The sequence below is a fragment of the Salarias fasciatus genome, chromosome 15, assembly GCF_902148845.1.
Source record: "Salarias fasciatus chromosome 15, fSalaFa1.1, whole genome shotgun sequence".
Taxonomy (NCBI): domain Eukaryota; kingdom Metazoa; phylum Chordata; class Actinopteri; order Blenniiformes; family Blenniidae; genus Salarias; species Salarias fasciatus.
In genome coordinates, this window is record NC_043759.1 from 10,256,385 (window position 1) to 10,280,106 (window position 23,722).

At 44.3% G+C, this 23,722-nt stretch overlaps 1 protein-coding gene across 2 annotated transcripts in view; it reads left to right on the forward strand.

Annotated features, from left to right (window-relative positions):
- Window positions 1-146: 146 nt before the first annotated feature.
- Window positions 147-23,722, forward strand: part of itsn2a (intersectin 2a) — a 32,324-nt gene continuing 8,748 nt past the window's right edge. The window contains exons 1-22 of one of the 2 annotated variants that reach the window (XM_030110220.1): window positions 147-349; window positions 4,128-4,291; window positions 4,610-4,681; window positions 10,231-10,323; window positions 10,433-10,496; window positions 10,839-11,014; window positions 11,149-11,355; window positions 13,741-13,834; window positions 16,165-16,307; window positions 16,574-16,637; window positions 18,208-18,345; window positions 18,427-18,533; window positions 18,623-18,885; window positions 18,965-19,114; window positions 19,193-19,333; window positions 19,412-19,499; window positions 19,628-19,767; window positions 20,507-20,587; window positions 21,208-21,347; window positions 21,452-21,857; window positions 22,432-22,601; window positions 22,782-22,842. In XM_030110220.1, the coding sequence (XP_029966080.1) occupies window positions 4,675-4,681; window positions 10,231-10,323; window positions 10,433-10,496; window positions 10,839-11,014; window positions 11,149-11,355; window positions 13,741-13,834; window positions 16,165-16,307; window positions 16,574-16,637; window positions 18,208-18,345; window positions 18,427-18,533; window positions 18,623-18,885; window positions 18,965-19,114; window positions 19,193-19,333; window positions 19,412-19,499; window positions 19,628-19,767; window positions 20,507-20,587; window positions 21,208-21,347; window positions 21,452-21,857; window positions 22,432-22,601; window positions 22,782-22,842 (2,733 nt within the window). In that variant the 5' untranslated portion in view covers window positions 147-349; window positions 4,128-4,291; window positions 4,610-4,674. The remainder of the gene's footprint in view (window positions 350-4,127; window positions 4,292-4,609; window positions 4,682-10,230; window positions 10,324-10,432; window positions 10,497-10,838; window positions 11,015-11,148; window positions 11,356-13,740; window positions 13,835-16,164; window positions 16,308-16,573; window positions 16,638-18,207; window positions 18,346-18,426; window positions 18,534-18,622; window positions 18,886-18,964; window positions 19,115-19,192; window positions 19,334-19,411; window positions 19,500-19,627; window positions 19,768-20,506; window positions 20,588-21,207; window positions 21,348-21,451; window positions 21,858-22,431; window positions 22,602-22,781; window positions 22,843-23,722) is intronic. The other variant, XM_030110221.1, reaches the window with a different exon arrangement.

Sequence of the window (23,722 nt, forward strand, 5' to 3'; positions counted from 1 at the left end):
AACTGTTTAAAAATACAAATCAAGAACACACTCACAAATTGTGAAACCTCACCGGAAGGTTTTATTTTGAAGGGGCGTGACGGTAAACCGGAAACGGGGTGTGTAAATCTGTGCGTCGTGCGTGTGGACGACGAGACGCCCATTTCCAGCGGTGGAGACCCGCCTCGGCTGCCGGATCGGTTCCTCCCTCTGAACGAGCCCCATTGTCAGCCTGGATGTCGACCATCACTGTTCTGCCGCAACAGGTAAACGAGCACAGATCGACATCAAGTGTTTAACTGCAGGACAGAACACGTTTCGCACGGCGTGAACGCGCGCCGCGCGCGCCTGCTATCACCTGTTCCTAAAGGTAGGTAGAGTGTTCTGCATGATTAGAAAGCGTTTGACAGAGGAGAGATGGGAGCGTATTTATGCGATATTCTCGTATTTTTTTTATTATTATTTCTTTCATGTATGTGGATTTAGTGAAGCCGTATTTCAGTGGTCGTTATTGTCTGAGTATAAATAGACATTTCTCCTTCTGGCATTCTCCGTTATCGTCTGTCGGTCTTATCCTGAGAGGCTTATACCCGATAAATTCAGCCTTTTTGCCAAGAAGAATTATAAACTCCTTTTTGCCATTTGAAACTCTTTTACTTTTCGCTTTCATTTTTTTTTATATATATATATTTTTCGTGAATAGCCACTGTCATTTCCTCGTTTGTAATACTGTCTATCATACAGTGTGATTTTTGCTCTAGACTTGAACTTGAGCTTCTTTTTTCTCCCCCTTCTTTATTTCAGACACATTGCAACAGATTGAAATAAGCTATGGCTTAGTATTTATGAGAAAATGTCTAACTTCTCCATAGTCACTCTGTTGACCGAACTGAATCATAAAGAGACAGTGTTCACTGGAAATGAAAATTTTCCACTTTACCATCAAACATATTGACAATTCAGTCCAATGATATCACTGTCTTTATTAAGAAAATTATAAGTCTCTGGTATTTCTTAAATGTGATGAATATTTCTGCAAATACCCTCAAAGAATGTAAATTGTTTTCATTATTTTGTACTGAAAGGTGAATTAAAGTTCCACCTGTTTATTCAGTCAAGCATGGAAACCATTATCCCAGCATGCCCTCTTGGTCAAAGCCTATCAGGTGTGTTTGTTATCGCGAATGTTCCCAAGCAGCTAGATATGCAATGCCTTATCAGTTACATAAAGTGACATTTGTGCTGCTTTTTGTCATTGCTTACAAAGACTTGAGCAGTGTGTATGTATGTGTGCTTGACACTTGTGAAAAATTCGATAAAGTTAGATTAATTATACAAATGGCTGTGTGTGTGTGTGTGGCTGTGTGTGTATGTGTGTGTTTTATTGGTTAAAACAGAAAGAGAAGGCTGTCTTTGTTGAAGTGGCAAAGTCCATTTGCATTGGACTTCCTTTGGCATCTGTGCCCATTCCAGTTATTGTCTCATACACACCTGCCACGACACAAAGTATCACGTAACATACACACTTGTATACACACACTTGTACCGATGACAGTAAAACCTTTCAGGATATTTGCCATATTGCAGCTGAAGCAGCAACACTGCAAACATTGTATTGAGGTCAATTTGATCTTCTGCTTCAAGTCCAGCTAAAAAAAATCTCGTGCCAAAAGTATGTTGGCAAGAAGCTGAGGGAGAACGCACAATGCTGAGTGTGTGCTTCTAAGTTATGGGGGTGGGGCATCAGCAGGAGATGAATTAGAATGGCTTCTTTTGCTGTAAATCCCCCGGATTTTCACCTGTGGCACAACAGAGGAAGGTGTGTGTCATTATATCGGTGCGTCTCTCTGCTCGTGGGGCTAGAAAACGCCGGCGTGCTCACACAGAACGCACGCTTGCACACACACACACACAGGCCTCTTTCTTCTTCAGGATAAGCAAAGCTTCCTGGGCTGTGTCATGGAGAACAGGGTGCCCCTCTGTGTGAGGGGAGTGTGGCGGGCACAGCCGCGCACTCAGCCCGGCACATTGGTATGCACATCCAACGGGTCCAGTGCGGCGCGCACAGGTGTCAATCAGCATGCTGAGCAGTCAGAGGTCCTTTGGTTTGTTCTCTTCCTCTGTGAAAGTGTTATTCCTGTGTATTGACAGCGCCAACCACGACAACTCTGTGCCGCCCTCAGATGATGAAATTCAATTAAAGCTATGTTATTAAGAGGTTGTTTTAGGCTTTCAAGCGGTGTTCATGAATCACAAGTCAGTTGAGTACAGTGCGTGTTGGTGTAGAGGGTGTTCTCTGTTGATTTAGCATTGTTGTTTTTATCCGGGATGTGTCCTGTTTGAACAGTGGAAGCTTTCTAGCATAGCCAGTACAGCGATACTATCTTCTATTTGGAAGTATACACACACACACACACACATACACACCTCAGGGGAGAAAAATGTTTGTGTATGAGGGGAGATGAGAGACTCCTAAATACCCTCATACAAAGTGTTTACATAAATACACATGTGTACACCCATAAGGCTCGGGGTGGCAATAAACCTAGAAGGGAACTTTAAATAGTGTTTATAGTCGAGACATTTGTGTGTGAGTGAATCTTTTCCTGATCTGCACAGCCCCGATCAGTCAAAACTGGGTCTGACATTTCATTACAAATTGATTTATGAACACAGTTTCATTTTACTCTTTTAGATTTAATAGCTTGTCTTTTGGGGATTTAACTGTAAAGGTTCCCTCGGCGGGAAAGACACTCGGCCTTCAAGTGCTGCGATTATTCTTTCCTATTTAAAGTCCAAAAAAACATTGTCCTCAACTCCAGGTGGTGCCATTACTGTGCCTCCTGAATCCATAAAGTAATGTGGAAACTCCGCTCGCTTGTTGCTTAATAGGTGTTTTAATGGTTGAAGATCTTTCAAAAAGGTAAAGTGCTACAGTGGGCTGCATAAAAACTTTTAACTTTCAATCAGAAAGCTGTAAGATGGGGGACTGAAGTCTTCCCAGGCTCATTCAGAAATCCAGAGCCAAGTCATTGTGGTCAGTTGCTGCTGTAACAAAAAGAAATGTTGGTAAATGGTAGTTTCAGCTGTATTCACCAGCAAACACATGCTGAAACACGAGAAGTGACACACTGGGTCCTGTGTCTGTCTAAATGGAGTTATCTCTGAATGATCAGCTTTGGACATGAAGAGAACGATATTTCCCTTTGTGTCTACTGTTACTGTAAATTGTGAATGTTTCATTTGTGGATAGTTGTTCCTCACAGGAAGAACATCCCTGGCTCGAGTCTGGACATCTTCATTATTTTTTGATATAGCAAAGATCAACAACTAATCATTATTATTAGAAATAGTAATGCAGCTAAACTGGGCCTTATTGGGCCTTATGACGCCTTTTTTTTTTTCCAAAGGGGTGTCCCCAGATCTCGTTCTTGTTTACCAAGCAGTACATTCCTGCATTTGTGAATGGTTTAATGCTCGTGTTTGAACACAGCCATCAACACAGGCACCTGGAGCATGTGCGCAAGGTGTATGCCACCGTGCGCGCTTCATTGCTCTTAAGTAATTGGCAGCGCCGGCATGTGCAGAGAATGATTTATACTGCAGCGCTACCACAGTCTCCCCTCCAGGAATTCATCGAAAAACAGGGAAGCGAATGATGGAGCAACAGTGGAATGAGAGTAGAAGGAGCAGAGCGGCTGAAGGAAAACGTGTGGGAGTTCTACAAGGATTGTAGCATGTTTGATCGTAGGATGAATAAGAAATGCTGCATTTGAAATGGAAACGTTGGGGGCAAAGAGTGAGGCAAGGAGAATGGTGTGAAGGAGTGATTTGTGGGAAGCGGAGAGGAGATTGCCTGGGCCTCCGGCGAGAGTCACAGCTGATGAGGACAAACCTTGAGAGAGAGAGAGATGTGACACAAGTGGATATAAGGAGGACGGGTCTAAGTAACGGGAGTGACAAGGTCTGAAGAACAAGATGGAAAGAGTCATGAAAATAATAGAAAGAGAAACTGTATAAGCAGGAGACCGAGCTTCTGATGAGAGAGGGCAGAAAACTGGAAACTGATTCAGGAGCATCAAGCTGAACTGATCTATCGATCTATCTGTCTGAAAGAGGAAAATACTGACAAGCTTTTTTTTAACCAGGAAAATAAAGCATCTTTTTTACGAGGGTGACCTAAGATTTGTGCCGGACTGATTCGAGCAGCCATCTGTTAGCTGCCAGCACTCACTGATAAATGCTGCGTCCCTCTAATCCACACCTAAAACTGTCCATCCCCTCCTCTTCCCTACTGCTCCGTATTTGCATTGTAAGTATCTGTTTCGTTCCCTCTGTGCTCCTCAGCCCCTCCACCCCTCCTTCTGTCCCTCCCTCATTCTGTCGTCCCTCTCTCTGGTAGCCATTCATTGTGACTTCCTTGCGTTGATAAAAATGAAATGAGTTTTTTTTTTTTTTTTTTTTTTCCCCTCCTCCTCTCTCAGGGCTCTTACCTGCATCTATATTCTCGTCCTCATTAAGGCGCGCTTACATTTCTCACTGATATTTACTGCTTCGTGTCGTGACACACACTCACACTCACGTCTCTCTCTCTCTCTCTCTCTCTCTCGCTCTCTCTCTCTCTCTGCAGATGTCTGAGAGCGAGCCAGCTGAGTAGAGGACTTCCCTCTCTGCCCGTGCTCTCCACCTGCAGCCATGAATGGTAAGAACACTTCGTTTTTGTCCTCTCCATCGCCTGTGCGCTGTGCACGTGATGCCGTCTGTCAGCGGGATGCGAGCGTGTGCCTTTGCTGACGCAGCTATCAGGGCTGAAATTGAAATGAATAAAGAAAAAAGCAATTAAAGGTTAAAACAAAAGGAGTGGAGACTCCTGAGAAGCTGTTGTTTCCTGCACCTCCTTTAAAGTTGAACCTTTCCCTCTGGCTGCCTTCCTCTTTTGACTGAACACACTTGTTCCAGTCCATTTCAGCTCCGTCACCGTTGTGTGTGACTGCTTATGCCATTTGTAAGGTGGGAGCTCATGTTAATGGGATATTGATTTGCCATCAGAGAGAGATTAGACTTTGACTGAACCCATCTCTGTTCGCATTTTTCCCAAAGAAATTGGGGTGAACTGTTATCTGATGACTGTATTAATTCATTCAGGGGGAAAATAAGCCTTTAGAAATATGAAATGATTGTGTTTTGGGTCAAATTTAAGCAAATCCTGAGTTGAGATACTTTGTAGGAAAATAATTGATGTTATTCAAATTTGAAAAACTTAAACCCCTAAGCGCTCAGGTTCTGCTCATTCATGATAAGGTCTCTTGAAAAGAGAGAAACTGATCAAAATCACACATACTTTTCACGTATTTGATCACTTTCAGCCACAGAAGCACAGCTTGGTGTTCAGTCCCACAGACAGATAGAGAGGCTGTGTTTTGTTGTGGCGATTGTCTGTTTCTTTGTTGTGCTCTGGAAGGTGCAGCAGTTTGGTTGTCCTACTTGGACTGCGCTGCGCGTGAGGTAATCCCCTCGTCTCCGTCCTTTGATTGTCTCAAGCCCTCTGTGGAAAGTGTGCTTTAGTGAGTCGGATGCGTCCCGTCGCACTCGCAGCTTTAATCCCATTCAGTGGAGGAATAATGAGACATTATCATCGGTGTGCGAGGATCCACTTCATGACTCCTCATTGGAAAGGAGGCGCAGCTGTTTGCTTCTGGAGTCTCGTTCACACAAAGAATCTGCAATAAAGCCTTTCAAAGTCATTGGTCTATGCATTTTCAAAGCACGTGGCAACAGTCTTTAGGAGAAGGAGCGTACAGGTGGGTGTGTGCGCCCCGAAGACGCTGCATGCTATTGATCCACTGGAGCGATCTGAAGCTTCCGCTTGTCCTCCCCAGGTGAAGTGTTTGATATGTAAATAGATATGAGAGCAGCGACGTGGTTCTCTTCAGAAGACGGGAGCGGAGCGCTCAGAGGATTGACTGGAGCGTCTCCTGAGGGATGCACAGCTCCTAGACAACCGCACACAGGCTGACAGAAAGCGGGGCAGAAGCCTCTTTGTGCCGCGGCTGCTTCGGGAGGTGAGCCGTGGCTCAGTCGCTCCGAACCGAGCCGAACCGACGCTGCTGTGCAGGCCGGCGCAGAGGGTGCAGTGGTGTTTCTTCCTGAGGCTCGACTCAGTGTTGTTTTGTCTCAGTATTGACTGAAGGGCTCTTGTGTATTCTCCCAGGCTTTGTGCTCTGGGTTGCTGTGCAGGAAGCTGTCTTTATACGCTCCTCTCGGCCTCGCAGCTCAGACAGGAGGTTGGAAAGAGTCACAAGCTTGATGGAAAATACTGGAAAAGCAAAAGGAAATACCCAATCTGCAAGATCAGAATGTGACTCGGTGTAAACCAGGGATGTCAAACATAATGTCTGTGGACCAAAAAGAGCCTTGAAGAGGCTCTAACATGGCCCAAACCAGTGATGCTGCCATAAAAACGAGCAAACTGGCATTATCCTCAAAGCCCTGCTGTCAAGATGAGTTTGTAAAAACATACATAATGCAACAGATATAAAAGAACCAACTGTATATTGCACCAGAAATTATAATTGAAATTTCCTTTTATGTTAAGATTGTGGTAATTCTCAGTAGTAATTGTTTGGTTTTCTGAAAATCTAGATATTTTCATCACACATAGCATGCACTACAACAAAGAAAAAAAAGTTTAAATTTAAAGGCTTTTGTGGCATTATTCTGCCAATGTGGTTCACTCAAGGCCCCTGATGTCAACTGGTATAAAGGTTAAATACATCATGAATTGTTTTTAGACCAGCAGAGCTTCACAAAGAGCAATTTATGAATGCAAAGAAAGAAAACCCCTGAACAAAATCTTAACATTTTCATTTGATGCCTTTAAGGTCTCTGGTCTGTTTATTGTACTTTATATTTTCTGTATGAAAGGGGAAGTTTAAAAAGCAACGCTGTTTGTCTTCTTCATGCATATTTAATGCAAGTGCCTTCCTTGTCAGTAATATAGCATGATTGATATTTTATATAATTATGCATTTCATTCACCACATATGCCTTAAATAATGAATAAATTAAAGACAAAATGATATGTAAAATCCACTTAGGTTGTCTACTTTGGCTGCTGTGTTTGTGAGCGTGATGACAAGGTTATTTATTTTCATTCGTCTGCTCTTCTTCACATGCCGGAGATGCGTGTGTTTGTCTGCTCTTGTCATGTGATGAGTGTAAACTAAGAGGTGGGAAGTTGTCAAATGCAAAAACACGGAGAAACAACCATACACAGGGTGGGATGAATATTAGCAGCAAAGTTGAACTCTTCACTGAATACTTGGCATAATGAAATTGAGTCATAATCCCAGATGCTTGGTGATTAAATCCGAGTCTTAAAGTGGCTGTTCTTCTCTAATTCACAATGAATAAATGAATGAATTCACTATGTTCTTAAATGTGAGTAAATGTTTAAGTGTCCTGAAATGGACTTGAAATTGGCCAGTATCAGCTGGGCTGTTGTCGCCTGAACCCAGCTTGGACTAAAGAGATGGATGAATAGATTTATCCAACCATCCGTCTTCTTCGTCACTTTATCCAGCTCAGGGTCACGGGGGCCTGGAACCGGTCCCAGCTGATTATAAACGACGGTAGGGTCGCCAGTGCATAGCAGGGCTGCTGCAGAGAGACGGATAACCAAACACACTCGCCTTCACACCACCACAGTCACACCTGCAGGGAATTTACATCCACCGATGAAAACTCAATGAAAATTTAAAAGGAAAAAAAATATCCTTTTTTTTTGTTTTTTTGCTGCTGGCAGACACTGTGAGCTGCATCAGGAGATACGCGCCTAATCCTATGGCCTGAGAGAGTCATCTCTGTTTTTACGTGGTGCTAATTCAGAAATCTGGCTCTTTTTTTATCGGATGTCACACTGAGTGGCCATATGTTTTGTGCACAAGTGTCAGTCTGCACACAGCCCCCCCGCGGGTTCGACCACTGCTGCATAAGAAGCTTTGCACTGCCCCACTTTCTCCACCGGGCGTTCGGCTCGGACTGATATCCAGACTGACTCCACCGACGGGGGGCCTGTCGACGTGACCACGTTCGCTATACGTCCCAGCGGCGCTGTGCTAAATATCGCCTCCCCCCACACCTTTTTCACTTACGATAGCGTTTAAACGAGGGCTGTCAGAGCCAAGGCGACAGTGTGAGGAATACTCACATCTCTGTGCGAGATTAATTACTTTCTCCTCTTTACGGCGCCGTTTTGCTGACAACACCAGAAGTAGGTCAGCGCTCTGTGAGCCGCCAGCATTGGTTTTTGTCTGTGAAAAAATATGAACCTAAACAGGTGTTGCTGAAGTGGTGTGGAGCACATGACCAATGCTGCTTTTTTTTTTTTTTTTTTTTTTTTTCCCCCTCAGTGAGGAATATCAGCATATACAGCATGTCTCCCTTTTTTTTGTAACAACAGCGCCGGTCTCCTTTCACGGCCCTGGCTTGTGTTTGCTCCAACTCCGGCTCAGCGGCACATCGTGTCATTCCTGGGAGATGTGAGCAGAGTGATGGTTTGTTTGGGTTAGCGTCGGGCCGGAAGTTCCATCATGGGCAGGGTGGTATTTCCTGAAGCTGGTGAATAATTTGCAGCCTGGATGCCACGTCTCCGACAACACAGGCTGAAGAATCCTTTGCTTTTCTCTGCAATAAAAACAACAGTTTTTTTTTTTTTTTTTGTATTGAACGTCTATCAAGGTGACAAAAAAGATAAGTTTTGATTCAACAAACATTATGCTGAGACATAGCCATGTTTCTATTAGGATTTTTCACTCAAGCCACACAAATCATTGGCTGTTTATTTCTTTTTATGGCAGATTTTATACACAAATTTCTAGCAGATTGCAGTTTTTGGTTATTCCAAAACATTCTCTGAGATTTTAGAAGATATCGTTGCTGTTTCCACTCTTCAGTATGTGTCATATTTGCTACTTCATTCATTTATTCGCCTGTTGTGATAACTCTGTTCCCCACTGGTGCTGCATGTGGTCAGGTCTTCACCTTGGATGCAGGGGAGCCGTGTTTGAGTCCCGGTAACGGCAGGAGGGGGATCTGGCGTGAAATCTAGCCAAGTTCCACTGACTTGCTTTGGCGAGCAGCGTAAAAAGAGAGAAGCTGAGGAGAGGCTTTATTTAGTGGAGGGATGCTGCACACATGTTCAGTCTGAGGTCTGTATCGCTGTGGTGGCAGAGCTAAAGAAGATGATCCGGTTTAACACTCGAGCTGCAGAAGGACACCAGAGATTTTGATGTTTGCTGTGTTTGTAACGCTGCCCAGCCTGTATCTGAGAAAATCTCTCTGTTACTCCACTGACAGTTCATCATTACGTATTACGCTGCTTCTCCTCTGCGCACCTCGTTATCTCTACTTGCCTTCTTATCTCCAGCTTTATCATTCAGTTATTGCCCTGGGTGGAGATGTTTTGCCCACAGTATTTTGTTTCCTTCACAAAGCAAGATTAGAGATTTCAAGTTGTCAGAAGAATATTTAGGGAGAAGTCATTTAGTGTCTGCTTGTGTGAAGATGTAGAGTGATGCTTAATGAATAAATGATTTTTGACTTTAATTATAAATATCTTTTTCTCACCTCTGTTGAGGTTATACTCTGAGTGAAATTGAGCTTAGTATTTTTCACATGACTTGCTTAATTGCATATTCAATTCATGGATAAGGCTGAATTTACTTCAGGAAATTGCACAAACACAAAAAAATGAGGAAAAACCAGCTGAATTCACTGAGTAAATTTGCGAAGCTGTCTTTGTAAATGTAAAATTGAATTTAATTCAATTTTACTGATGTAGGGCCAAATAAAACGTTGTCATTTCATGGTGCTTTTATATTGGAAAAACCCAACAATTCCCCATAAACAGGCATAAATGATGGTGGAAGGGAAAAACTCTGGTTTAACAGGAAGGAGCCGAGGAGGGGTTCAAACCCTGGTTCAGGCAGACGGGAGGGACTCAAACATAATCCTGAGGACATATTTCTTCTTTTCAAAGTATATCATTGTATTAATAAAAATGTTTGAGGTAAAATTGCCACCAGTATCTTAATAACTCTCATTCAACTAGAGAAGAAACTATTCCATCAGTGACTTTCATCCCTGTGTTTGATTTGTTCACCTGCCCCCTCGGCTCATTTTACTTTGGGTTTGCGCCAACGTTTTCATGAGGACTGATTTCACTCTGAATGTCACATTTGCTCCGTCCAGGTGGAGCCAGTGTGTGGGCCATTACTCCAGAGGAGAGGGGGAAACATGACAAACAGTTTGACACCCTCACCCCCGTCCTCGGCTATGTGTCGGGTAAGTTCTGCCGTTCTGGACAGAGTGTAACCTCTGTGGAATTGCTGGTAATGGACCGACATGAAATGTTTTTCTCCCTGAACTCACTTTGACTTTTGTTTGTCTGCAGGAGAACAAGCAAGGAAATTCTTTCTCCAGTCCGGCCTTCCTGCCTCTGTACTTGCGGAGATCTGGTAAATATCAACTGAAATCTCACTGAATCTTAGTTTGAACTTTGTTTATGCTCAGAGTCGTTCTGATACACTGGCCTATTTTCAACTTCCTGTTGAACACTTGTTTCCTTTAAAGCCTGCCGCACCTTGCAAACTTTGTGTGTTAGCGATGGGAGGAGAAAGTGTTCTGCAAATAGAACTGCGTGTGTCTTTTTGTTTGTTTGCGAGAAAACTTGTGACCTAAATCCAGTCCCAACAGATCCTGCCTATTGTTTCAATAAATGGAAAATAATGCAAGGAATGTCTGCTTTGCTATTAAAAGATTGCGGCTTTTAGCAGGTTTTTTTTGTGTCCCTCCTGTAGGAACTTGGCTGACATGGACAGCGATGGGAAGATGGACAGATTGGAGTTCTCTATAGCAATGAAGCTCATTAAACTGACGCTGCAGGGAAGAAACTTACCCCCCTCTTTGCCAGTCATCATGAAGCAGCCCCCTGCGTCCAACTGCGGTTCAAACATCCCTACATCTGCGAGATTTGGTAACTTGAAAGTTTGTGAAATTTTTATTCCGATGTTTCCTGCAAAGTTTAGTGAACTCGTTTTTTGAGTGTGACGCTGACTTGAGGGAGCGCTCTCCGTCTCTCCCGCGCTAACCTGTGCTTCCTCCTTTTAGGAATGGGCTCTATGCCAAACCTGTCAGTCGGTGTGTCGTCCATGTCGACCCTGTCAGCCATGCCCATCCTCACACCCATCCCCGCTAACCCCCCCATGCCCTCCCTGCAACCCCTGATGCCAACGGCGCTGACTCTGCCGCTCGTCTCCGGGCTCCACAACGGCAGCGTCAGCCTCCTCGCCTCACCCCTCGTCCCTAACAGTGCAGGTCGGTTCTGCAGCAGAGCCACTCTGGTTTGCTAGTAAAATAATGTCAGATTAAAATAAAATAACGCCAGTTTACCAGAAGAGTTGTCTACTAACTCGGTCCTCCTGTCACCAACCTCCGTCCTGCTAACCCTCAGTCACAGTTAGCTCACGTGCTAACTGTGTGTCCTGCTGGCTGCTGCTTCTTATTATTGGTCTGTAAATCATAAACCAATAAGATCCTGATTATATAACTACTTCCTGCAACTCAACAATGAAACTTCAGCACGTCTCAATGGCTGAATTCGTCATTAGATTTCCCCACACGGTGCAGACAGCGTCTGTAATTTGTCACAGCAACGCTGCACATTCTCAAGAAGTCCTGTTTTAGAGAGACGGCTCAAATCAAAGCACAAGTTACTTCTCTACACAGCTGATTTGGTTTCCCATCTGTAAATACACTGTGGAATAAACGGATAGTGGACAAAACAAAAATTAAGCAAAACACCTTGAGCTGGTTGCACCAGGCTTCTTTCAGGTCAGATTCAGAGTGAGTATCCATCACCTGGCGTTTAGCAGGTGAGATACTGATTCGTTGTTGTATGACGGTAGATCAATAGCTGATTGGATTAAGTCCGCCCCAGATTGGTACAAATGAGAACATTAGTAAGTTCCTGGAGCATTTATCGCCCTTACTAACTTTCATGTGCTGCATGTCATGGTTTTGATCTATGTCTGCCCATTCAATGCTCTGCACGAATCAGTTTTTTCCAAATATATGAGGCTGTTAGTCATGCACAATAAATCACCAATGTATCAATATCTCAACATGTTGTTAGCATGCACTGTGTGTTCATGCTCTGCATATTGAAAGTTACTTTTAAAAATTTCAATACTTAAAATTAATTTTAAATATGGAACAAAGGTGCAATTAATTCTGGAAAAAAATTGTGAAGCCTTAATTATTGGACGTATGCTGTCCAAACGACAGAGGCACACACGTACAAAAATCAATGAAAACAGAGCAAAAACAACAAACAGCTGTACTTTTGAAGTGCTGCAGGTGGTGAAAAGAAGGGAGGAAATAAATAATAAATATGAGATAGAAGCATTTCCCAGTCACAGCCGATGTAAACTAGTTGCAGGAGAAAGAGCGCATTGATTTGGGAAGAAGAAATCTCCAAGCAGTGTCTGTACAGCCAGTGGCAGGTGGAGAAGACAGACATGTCTTCAATGTAACCTTAACCGCTAAATATACCTCAAATTACACAATATTTTTCTGTTGGCAACAAACTAAAGATCCCACTTGTTGTCAAGGAACCAGGAAACTGACTCTTTTTCTGCATGTATCCCTGCATAAATAAAACCAGATCCCATTTTCAGAGTCTGTCAGTGTGACAAACTCCCTCCGCCCTCTAAAACCGTTATCTTTGGCAGTTTGACAGCTTGCGTTTCACAGATGTCTCCTCACAGTCATTTAACACACTGCTAATGTCTGCTCCGGCCAGAGAATTCTTTCAATGCTACTATATTTAGTGAATCACTTAGGTGAAGCCACCAGCTGCTGATAACTATAGAAAGGACAAATCTAGTAATGGTTTTGGTTGAGGCTGGTGCAACAGAAATAATCCTGGTGTAATAGGCTGCGCATCGGAATCAGTTGTTATTCATGTCCTGAGCTTCAGTAGTGCAGCAGCGTAGTGGGGATTATACCCGCAACATGAAAAGGCTGCACTTTATCTATCTCTTCCCCTGAGGTCTTATATTTGTCTTGCAGTGTGCACACGCCTTGCATTGCATATGAGCACAACCAGCATTCGCAAAAAAAGTGTGTTTCATCATCAAGGACGAAAGTCAGCACAGTTTTTTTTTTTTTATTTGCTGAAGTTATTCCACTTATGAGATTACAAATATTAAGCACGGTTACATTTCTGTAGTGTATAGGCCTACTTCTTCCAGTTGGAATTTTCCCTGTGTTTCACTCTGTTCTCCCCCTCTCTCACCTCCTCCATCTGTACCTTGGCTGCTCTCTTTAATCTCCTTCTGTCTCCTCAAGTGCAAGTTTTAGCTGTGGAAAAGACGATCTAATGAGCTCCAGTGTGAAATTAATATCTTATGATGAAAACATATCGTTAGCGGAGCACTCTTTAGCTCGGGGTGGCAGACGACCGCAGTATACTTGCTTTTAGCCGCATGTCAGCAGCCTCTCTGTTCGAGCTCTGTGTGCTGAGACTGTAAAGCATGAGGAGATAAGATAAGACTTTCAAAGGCGGCCGCACTCTGCTTGTCAACAGCATGTCAGTGATTAATTGATTCGGGGGAAGCTAATGCTTCATGTCTACATGAACATGTTAGTGTGATCCTGATGTCGAACTGATAAAACCGTCTTCACTGCTGGTGTTTACAGGGCTCCCGCTCTCGGGCTTCTCCTCCCCCATGGCCTTCTCTCCATCCACGGGTATGTCGAAGGCCAACTCCTTACTGGACCTGGGATCCAGCAGGTGAGAGCACAAATAGATGTCATCTATAGTGAAGTCTGTGAGCTTAGAATAATGCTTTAGAAAATAAAGGGTGCTCATAGTATATTACTATTCGTAATAGGCTGCTTTTGTTACTTTTTGCTTTTATCTTGAACGTAAAAACCATCTTCTACGTTATCCCAGCTGTTTTGTTGCTGATTTATCTCACGATCATATTTTGTTTTCTGGAAAAGAGGACACTTAGACTGGCATTGAGACACACCTAAATAATACACAATGTTTGCTGAAAGATGCCTTAAAAATTCTTATGCCTCTTCTGTATGCATGTAAAATTCATGGTTTATCACTATAAGAGACAGCCAAAGCAAAATTCTCTCTGACTCTGTCGGGCCTGGAGTAATCTCCCTTCAATAATCAGGAGTAGAAAAATAACCGAAGGAAAAATCTATGGCAGAAATAATGCCTCTTGTGTATAGAAAATCAAAAAAATAACAGTACAGTAACCCTCCTGTTTATTCAACATGGTAATTATACAAAATAAAGCAATAACTTCACAGAGATACTCGTTTAACAAATTTAAAACCCACAATTCAATCAGCAAAGATTTCTCTGAAAAGCAGCACTTTGACATTTTGTGAGCAGATTAAACACGGCGCTGCTCTGGTATCTGTTTGTCTGTCATCTCCCAATATTTGCGCGCAGAATAGCAAAGCGCACAAGGGGATTATGTGACACGCACTAATGTACCGTGATATTACTGGCATGGCAAATGGACCAGCGTAAAGTGTGTGTGTGACCGTTACTTGACTTCCTGCTGACGGCAGACCGACACACACAGTACTGACAGCTTCTGGTTTACAGTAACTACTTCTTTTCATAACATGCACAGATATTTGAGTCATTTTTTTTTCAGTTTTTCTGTATAAATACTGGTTTAATGTAAGCTCACAGAAAATCAGTATTTCTGCAGGAAAGGGTTGAGAATCGGAACGCAGTCGGAGATGAAACATTTAGATGGCTGCGAGGGCAGGAAGGACGCTGAGAAAACACACTTTCTCTTCAGGAACAGTAGGAAGTTGGCTTTTTTAGACACACAAACACGAGTCTTACATTTCCATTGGTTTCCCTGAAGCCGTTTTTACTGGAATTACGTTGATCCATCTTCATGTGAACATTCTCTCTTGAGAGTCCCTCTCAAACTTTGTAATTTTTAAGCTCCCAAGAGGATCAATTACCCTTCATTTTGTGATCCAACGATTGTCCTCTTCCTCTTGCCCCAATGTGAGATTGTTTTTAGTTTGCCAGGAGTTGAAGTTTCACTTTGACCGACTGCTGATTGCGTGGTGGTGAAGAAGAGATATGGTGCATGCAGTTTAATAATTTGTCACAGTGTGTCTCTATTACATTGAATGTTGGTAGTTTCACATGATATCAGTCAGCCTTTCAAAGGTAGCTCAGATCTCGAAGAAGGAGGTGGGAAAATGAGATGGTGACTCCCCGGAGGGGTTTGTAGTTTTTGCGTCTGTGCCAGTCGAACTTTCTCTCCCTGCCTGCAGTGGGATTACATGCAGAGAAGACAGGTTTTGTGCAGTTTTGGTGACAGCCAGATTGTCTTTAGTATCCAGTGTCCCCGTCCCTCCCTCGTAGTGTGTTTTTGTGGTATTGAAAAAGGATAGGACTCCTATCTAATTTCATTGTGTTGAACAGACCAGCGCTTCAGTCGAAGATGTAGTTGGCAAGACAGGCATCAATAAGCAAATCTGCTCAAGGAAATAACTTTTACCATCGACTCCTTACCTTAACAACACCATGACAGACACTTACATTTTAGTTTTTAACTTCAAAATAAGCTTTCAAACAGTTCTCCTGCTCTTAAGTTGCGCATGCTGAGAAAAAGCCTTTGGGCAGGCGGATGATCCCACGCTCCAGCTCGAATTGTCTCACTGAAACCTCATCTTTTATTTCACAGTGTTGCAAGTTTCCACCCAGCTATAATGACGAGGGGAAGAAAGAAAAAAAAAAAAGGGAGCATTCTTTTTAAATGAACATCATCGACCCTGCCCATCCTTTTTGCTATTCCTGTAGAGACATTATAGCATTGCCTGAGAATTGTGCAGCTTCCTTTCATTGGCTCAATGGCTACATGGTCGTTTTCGGCTTCCTCTACACCTAATTAGGAGCTAAGAAATAACAACGGGGAGTCTCGGAGCAATTAGTGGTTTTAAGCCGTGGCTCCAATACAGTCGGACAAGAAAACGCTCATATCACTGTGACATTTCCCTTCAGGTGTTATCTTGGTGTATTGACATGCCTTTTTTTCCTCTCTCTCTCTCTTTTTGTTTTAAATATAGTTCAAACTCTTCCTCCACCACGTCGCTGGCCAGCAACTCTCCCAAGATGAGTCTGAGCGACTGGGCCGTTCCCCAGGCCTCAAGACTCAAGTACCGGCAGCAGTTCAACACGCTAGACAAGCTCATGAGTGGCTACTTGTCAGGTAGCGCGCTCACACACGCACCACACACACACACACCACACACAGAGCTGAATAAACACACAGTTCTCAGGGCCGCTCGGCTGTTCTTGAGTGGCCTTGTCAAAAGTTGACAGAGTGCACACTGGGTCACTTTCACTTTGCTCTCACGTACTCTTGTAATCACGTTTAGCTCCACTTGGGCAAACTTGGCCCGCGCCCAAAACACATCAGCATAGCAGCGAGACGCCACTCTGCTATTTCTCATCACTCTGGGTTTCTCTTCGCAGGACCTCAGGTTAGAAATGCTTTGATGGCATCAAACTTGACTCAGACTCAGCTTGCTACCATCTGGTGAGTGTCAAGTGCATGCGTGTGTGTGTGCGTGCGTGCTTTTCCTTGCACACGATCCACGAAATAATAGACACCTCAGCTCATGTACATTTTAAAGATTTTTTTTTTCTGAGAGTGTAAAATTTAAAAAAAAAATCAACACCTGGTGCCTGTTCCACCTTCTTCTTCTTTTTCTTCTTCTTCTTCTTCTCCTTCCTCCCTGTTCCTGCTGAACATCATTTGTTTGGACCTCTGATTGAACTGCTTCGTGGTTGGACTCCGCCTGAGCTCCCCGTCCGTCTGTTCCACTGTTTCTCTCCATAAATAGAAATCCTGAAGGCTGTTAAAAGTTGTGCGAGTACACAAACGTTTATGATGTAGTTTCCCCCTTTATTTATTTACCCCCCTCTCTGTTACAAATACCGTTTTTGAATGTTCATTGGGAGTAAGTTATAAGGTGATTTTTTTCTGTTTCAAAACTAAGCAGATAAGTGCATTTTAATGTTTTTGACTTTAAGGATAGTAGATGTGTGTGATCTCTGTAACTGCCACACCAGCAGTGAATGAGCACATAAACACATTTGTACAAACCGCTGTCACACAGAAAAGTCCAACTCTTGTATTAGCAGCAGTTTTAATGTGAGCTTTCATTAAGAAGAGACGTGACACTTTGACTGTTTGGCTTTCTTCAATTTGACCAGTCGATTTTGTATTATTATGGATGTTAGTAAGACTGTGTTGATTTTCTGCTGCTCTTTATTGGTTCATACTTATTAAATAAATTCTATTTTAGCCACAGTATTAAATATCCAACTCGCTGACTGAAAATTAAATCCATTATCACTGAATAGCCTGATAAAAATATAATTTGCCGCACTGACAAAAGTCCATTCTGAGTAGGATTGAAAGGCAGCCCTCCTGGTATTCACAGCATGTATCAAATGTCCTCTGGGCACCTCTGCAAAGACTTCAGTGGAACTGCCAGCAAGAAAGGCAGTAAAAACCTTATTTAAAGCAGTTACACCGAATGAAATTCCACAAACGGCAATATATCATCATTATACCTGATTCAGCGGCAGCGTCAAGCAAAGATCAACCAAGACAGCTATTATGAAGAGATGCGTCACTTGCTGCAGTGAAACAATATGAAATGATGAACGAGTTTCGGCCCAGTGCTTTCAGCTTATAGGTCACTTCTTTATTGTTTGCCTCTTTCTCACCTGCATCATCATCAAGCCACTTAACTGCCTGACGGGCGGCAAATGTCAGACGGAGTCAGTGTCACGCCGGGGACCAGGCCGTGTTTTTCAGACAGGAATCGGCTCCGAGCTTTTAATTTCTTACCACATGGACCAAAAAAAAAAAAAAAAGCATATCGCTAAATATCTGCCAGTGTTGCTCCCCATCTGTTTGGTTGGTGAACGTGTGTGTGATAACTGAAGAAGTGTGTGAATGCGACATGCAGTCTGGTGATTTGTCAGTGTGTGATAACGGCCTTCTGTCATCTTCAAGGAGCATAGTAGAAACAAATATTACTCATCTGGCTTTGTGATGTTCATACTGAGCCCGAGCGTCTCTGTTGTTGACGCAGGACGCTGGCAGACGTGGATAAGGACGGCCAGCTGCGGGCCGACGAGTTCATTCTGGCGATGCACCTTGTCGACATGGCAAAGACGGGGCGGCCTCTGCCCCTGACGCTGCCTCAGGACCTGGTACCCCCCTCTCTCAGGTAAAAGACTGAACAACATGCCAATATTAAAAAAAAAAAAGACATGGAAAATAAACCATGTTCACATTTTTCTTCTTTCAGAGGGGGATTTAAGCCCACGGAGCTGGTTAACGGAACGGGACCCTACATAACTCCCTGTTTAATCGACACAGTAGAGATAGAAGCAGCTCAGAAAAACAAGAGCGGCGGTATGGCGCTCTGCACCCCGCACGCTTTGTTGTGTCGTGAGCCTCCGATTGAGCTGTCTGACACACTCCTGTCTCCCTCCGCTCTGTAGCGTCCTTCGAGGACAAGCTGAAGGAGAACTTTGCTCGAGGAAGCGCCGAGCTGGAGAAACGGCGGCTGGCCCTGGAGGAGGAGCAGAGGAAGGAGAGGGCGAGGAGGGAGAGGGAGGAGAGGGAGGCTCAAGAACGGCGGGAGAGGGAGGCCAGGGAGCAGGAGAACCGGAGGAGGCTGGAGGAAGAGAGGAGACTGGAGAGGCAGAGGGAGATGGAGAGACAGCTGGAAGAGGAGAGGATGAGAGAGCTGGAGAGGAAGGAGGTGAGCGGGAGCTTTTTTTGTGAGATTCAAGAAAACTGAGAATATTTCAAACCTGGCAACCGCGTTTTTGTATTTCCAGGCAGCAAAGCTGGAGTTGGAGCGCCAGCGGAGGGAGGAGTGGGAGCGCGGGAGGAAAGAGGAGCTTCTTCGGAGGAGAGAAGGGGAGCAGGAAGAGATCTCCCGACTCAGGGCAAGAAAAAAGAGCCTGGAGTTGGAGCTGGAGGCGGTGGTAAGGCGTTGGTGAATGTTGAAATTCACAGCGTCAATAGAAAGAGCATCCCGTTTTATGGCGCCCGTCTTCACGCAGGGAAACAAGCACAAGCAGATTTCAGACCGGCTCCGGGACGCTCAGAGCAAACGGCGGATCCTGAAAGCCGAGGTGGACCTCGTGAATCAGACGAGGGACGCGCGCATCGCCGAGATCAACACGCTCCAGCTCGAGTTCGAGGTGAGAGGAAATGTGTTTTCGTTAGCCTTCGCTCCGTCGACCGGTTCGCGTGTGACTCATTACCCAAATCTGTGTCAGAACTGGCAGAAGAAGCTCTCCGAGCTGGTTCCAGAGCAGCAGAGGCTGACGGAGAAGCTGCGAAGCATCAGCCTCAACAAAGTCTCCTGTGAGTCCTAAAGCTTTGTTCATGAGAGAGAGTGTGTGTGTGTGTGTGTGTGTGAGAGAGACTGTCTCTGTCCTGTGATGAACTCCAGCTCCATCACCACCCTGACCTTTTGACCTTTGCTTTCCCAGCCGTGGCTCTGACCTCTCTGACCGGGAGCGTGGCGGAGAAAGGAGTGAACTGCAGGAGGCTGAAGGACCAGCTCGACATCCTGGAAATTGAAACCACAGATAAATTGGCCCAAATGGAGCAGTACAACAAGGAGCTTAAGGTCAGTGATCGAAGTAGGCCGGGATCCGGAGCGCAGGCTGCACGTGCGTCTCCAGGGACCGTGTGATTTTACACATCCATCAATAGCTGTAGGGACGCCCGGACGAGTCACCACAATGTCACTGAAAAATGGTTAGAAATGGGAATTTACCTTCATTTCGTGCATTTGACGAAACACATTTACACAATATCAAACCACTGCAGTAGAAAAGACATGAAACACGGAGTTTCACTCTGCTGTGAAATCTTGTTCAGCTGGTTAACAGTAACTTTAGATTTACGGCCCCACGGTGACACAAAACCTTGTTACCTAACCGTTTTCTATCGGCTCAAATGTATTCCTTTTACTGCCAGAAAACCTGGTAATCCAATACCTGTGTAAAACGAAATATCTGCTTTCACCGTCAATCAATCGTCTGAGACTAATAAAACCTACTGTGTCTGCCTTTATTCTGCTTTTAATTTCTACTTGCGAAGCTTTTAACCCCCTGCTTTTCTCTCCTTTTTCTTTTTTCTTCCTGCCACATGGATGGTTTTCTCACTGCTTTCCATGAATATTTTCAAAATGCTTCATTTGTGTCTCCTTTCACTTCCCTCCCCCTGTTTCTCCTACATCTTTTCATTTTGTTTCTCTCTCTCTGTCGATACTACACACATTTTTTTTGCTTTTTATTCACCCTGTGCCCGTCGCCCCCTCTGTCCTCTTCTCTCTCTGTATCATCTCGCTGCTTGTTTCGTAGCTTGGGGACATGGATGACTGTGTCCTGCGAGGTCTTTTGTCTCTGCTGGCCTGCCTCAGCCAGCTTTTCCTCCTCATCAAGGTTATCCTTCTTTCTCTTTTCCCTTTATCCCCCTCTCTGTAATCTTTTCCACCACCGCTCCATGTTATTTATATATTTATACCCTTGTTTTCCCTTAAGCCGTAATCTTCCATGATTTTTTTTTCTTTTCATCCCGCGATGATTCAATCTGTCTGCCGATCGTTGCATTTTTTTTTTCTTCTTTTTGAACATCGTTTAGTGCAGGAATGCTTTGGCACCACATTTCGCCTTTTCCGTTTGACTTCTGCTACATGGGAATTACTGTAGCCTGTATTTTCTGTGTAAACAGGATGATGCACCCTGAGGGTAAAACACACACACACACACACACACACACACACACACACACACTTGACCTGCAGAGTCTCTGTGTAAATAAAAACATACCTTTGCTTACACAATGTATGTTCTGTATATTTGCATGTTTGTACAAAACGGCTCTGACTGCCAGTTTGCATGTCTCTGTTTGAGGTTTAACATTCATTAATCAATTTATCGTGGTTAGTATGAGTTCTTATGCTGCATTTTTTTCCCCAATCTACACCATTTTAGTTGAAATAACTTTTTAAATGAGATGTTCATGCGTGTCTTTGTGTGGAATTGTTCTGCGGCTGCACCAGGAGCTGAGAGAGAAGCAGGTGAAGCAGCAGTCGGTGCTGGACGACCTGTACCGGGTCAAAGAGGAAAAGCTGAAGGAGCTGCAGAGACGCAGGGAGGAGGAAAAAGAAAGGAAGAAGAAGGAGGAGGAAGAGGCGGCCAGGTCAGAATGAGAGAGCAACGTTACTCAGATCAGCCTTCGGTTCATTCATTTTCGTTTTGTACGAAGACGGCGCTGAAAATATGTTTCGTTTTCACTTCTCACAGACTGGAAAAGCTTGAGCAAGAGAGGAGAGAGCAGGAGCGGCGGGAACAAGAAGAGAGGGAGAGGGTGGAGGAGGAGGCTCGGCAGAGGAGGCTGCTGGAGGAGCAGAGGGCCAGACAGAGGGAGGAGGAGGAGAGAGAGGCCCACGCTCGCCTCCGAGCCGCCCAGGAGAAAGCACAGGAGGAGGAGAGAAGACGACGAGAGGCGGAGGAGGAGGAGGAGAAGAGGAAGAGACAGGAGGCGGAGGAAGAGAGGAAGAGGAAAGAGGAGGAAGAGGAGAAGAGGAGGAAAGAAGAGCAGGAAAGAGAGGAGCAGCTGGCGTCCCAGCTCACCACATACAAAGCCCTGTACTCCTTTGTTGCTCGCAATGCAGACGAGCTGAGCATCGAGGCAGATTGTCTCATAGAGGTATGAAGCACACAGTCACGCTGCAAGTCACTCGTTATCTTTGAATTTTCTCTTATTTCTCTGTTTCAGTTTCATTTCATCTTTCCATAAAGTCGTGTTGATAATTTCCTGTTAAATTTTTATGCCTCTGTATTGGCAACAGCTGCAGGCAGTATGCTGTGTTTTTTGTTTCGTTTTGTTTTCTAACCCCTATCAAGAACGTTTAACAGGAGTTTTATAACATTTGACTCCTGTTCTCTCTTCGGTGATGAACTTCGGTCCTGGGCATCAAGCCATAATGTGACGACATGCTCTTAGCTTAACAGTTCGGACTTATCAGTGTCATTTTATTGATTTATGTGAAAATCAGACTTTAGATTTCTTCATCTATGTTGCACATTTCCAGTTATACAAATGCAACCGCCCCCGAAAACACAAGAACAAGTTGGGACAATAATTTGTCAAATATTCCCATATTGATTTGCACTAATCCAGTAAACGTTCAAATTGCAGCGTTCTAATGTGTCATGAGGAAAAGCAGAATTATTAAAATGGGTGGGTTCAGGTGTAAAATGGGTGTTTTTCCATGATGCAGGTGGATGAGCACACTGTCGGCGAGCCCGGCTGGTTGTGTGGGCGTTACGGTGGAAACAGAGGCTGGTTCCCTCAGAGCTACGCAGAGAAGTGCCCCACCTCCTCCACCACCGGGACCGCCCCCTCGTCCCCGGGACAGAGGTCCAGTTTGCCCCCACCGCTGAACACGAGGTACGGCAGGAGGAAGACTGACACACAGACTCTGTAAAGGTGGCACAATTTGGGACGTTCCTGCTGAGTGTCCTCTGCATCATACTGTAGGCATTATAATTTATGCAGCGCTGCTGTTGGGCTGTTTTTTCTTCTCGCACTGGTTCCTTCCCTGATGATTCTTCCTTTCTGTCTTGCCAGAGGCCCAGCTGTGGAGGAAAAGGGTGACAGCGTTAGTCGTGCCCAATCTGACTCTTTACAGGTAAGCAAGGAGTGATTTATGCTTCTTTTCAAGTTAGGACACTGCGAGGGGATGGAGAGAACCCAGAGAAAACCCACCTGCCTGCAGGTAGAACGTGTAAACTCCCAAGTCCAGATTTGATCAGGATAAATTCTGACTGAGAAGCAGGACAGAGAACCGCTGGGCTTCCTCGTACTATACTCCAGTATCAGAAATGAACTCTTATTCGATTAGACATCAACAATAACAATTAATATTCTACTCAGAATGATGTGTTATTTATGCCAACATCAACTTGTGCACATCCTCTAAATAAGCACTAAGCTCAAAGGACAGTTGCGTCTGGGGAAAATGTCTTAAGTCTTATAAGAGGCGTAAACTGTGTTCAGACGCCATATGTTGAGCTGACTGAAAAACACTTATTGCAAGAATAATTACCTCATCAAAGCTGCATCCAGTTTAGCGTGTGCAGATTGGGGCAATATTCTTCACATTTGCTTGAGTCGACTGCTGGTTTAATGATGTGCCCTGGCATAGCGCAGCTTGGGTATTAGCAGGCTTTGCAGCAATGAGTCTGCCACAACCAGACCTATTTCTGCTTCTGCCACACACACACACACACCTACACACACCATCTCTATTACTTTAGAGACGACTGCACTGACTGACTCTTTATTTACTACTGCTGAACCGCCAACCCCAACCTTAACCGAGCCTTTTTTATGAATGACGCTGTGCAAATATGTCCGTCTACACAGCGTCAGTGACGCCTTGGCCATGTTCAGAGACCTCGGCTGTGTATTTATAGCTTTTCTCTATTGGGACTTCTTCCGTCTCTCGCTCCTTTTCAGTGGGTCACACAGAGCTCTGCAGTTGTCCATCATTTATTAAATAACATAAC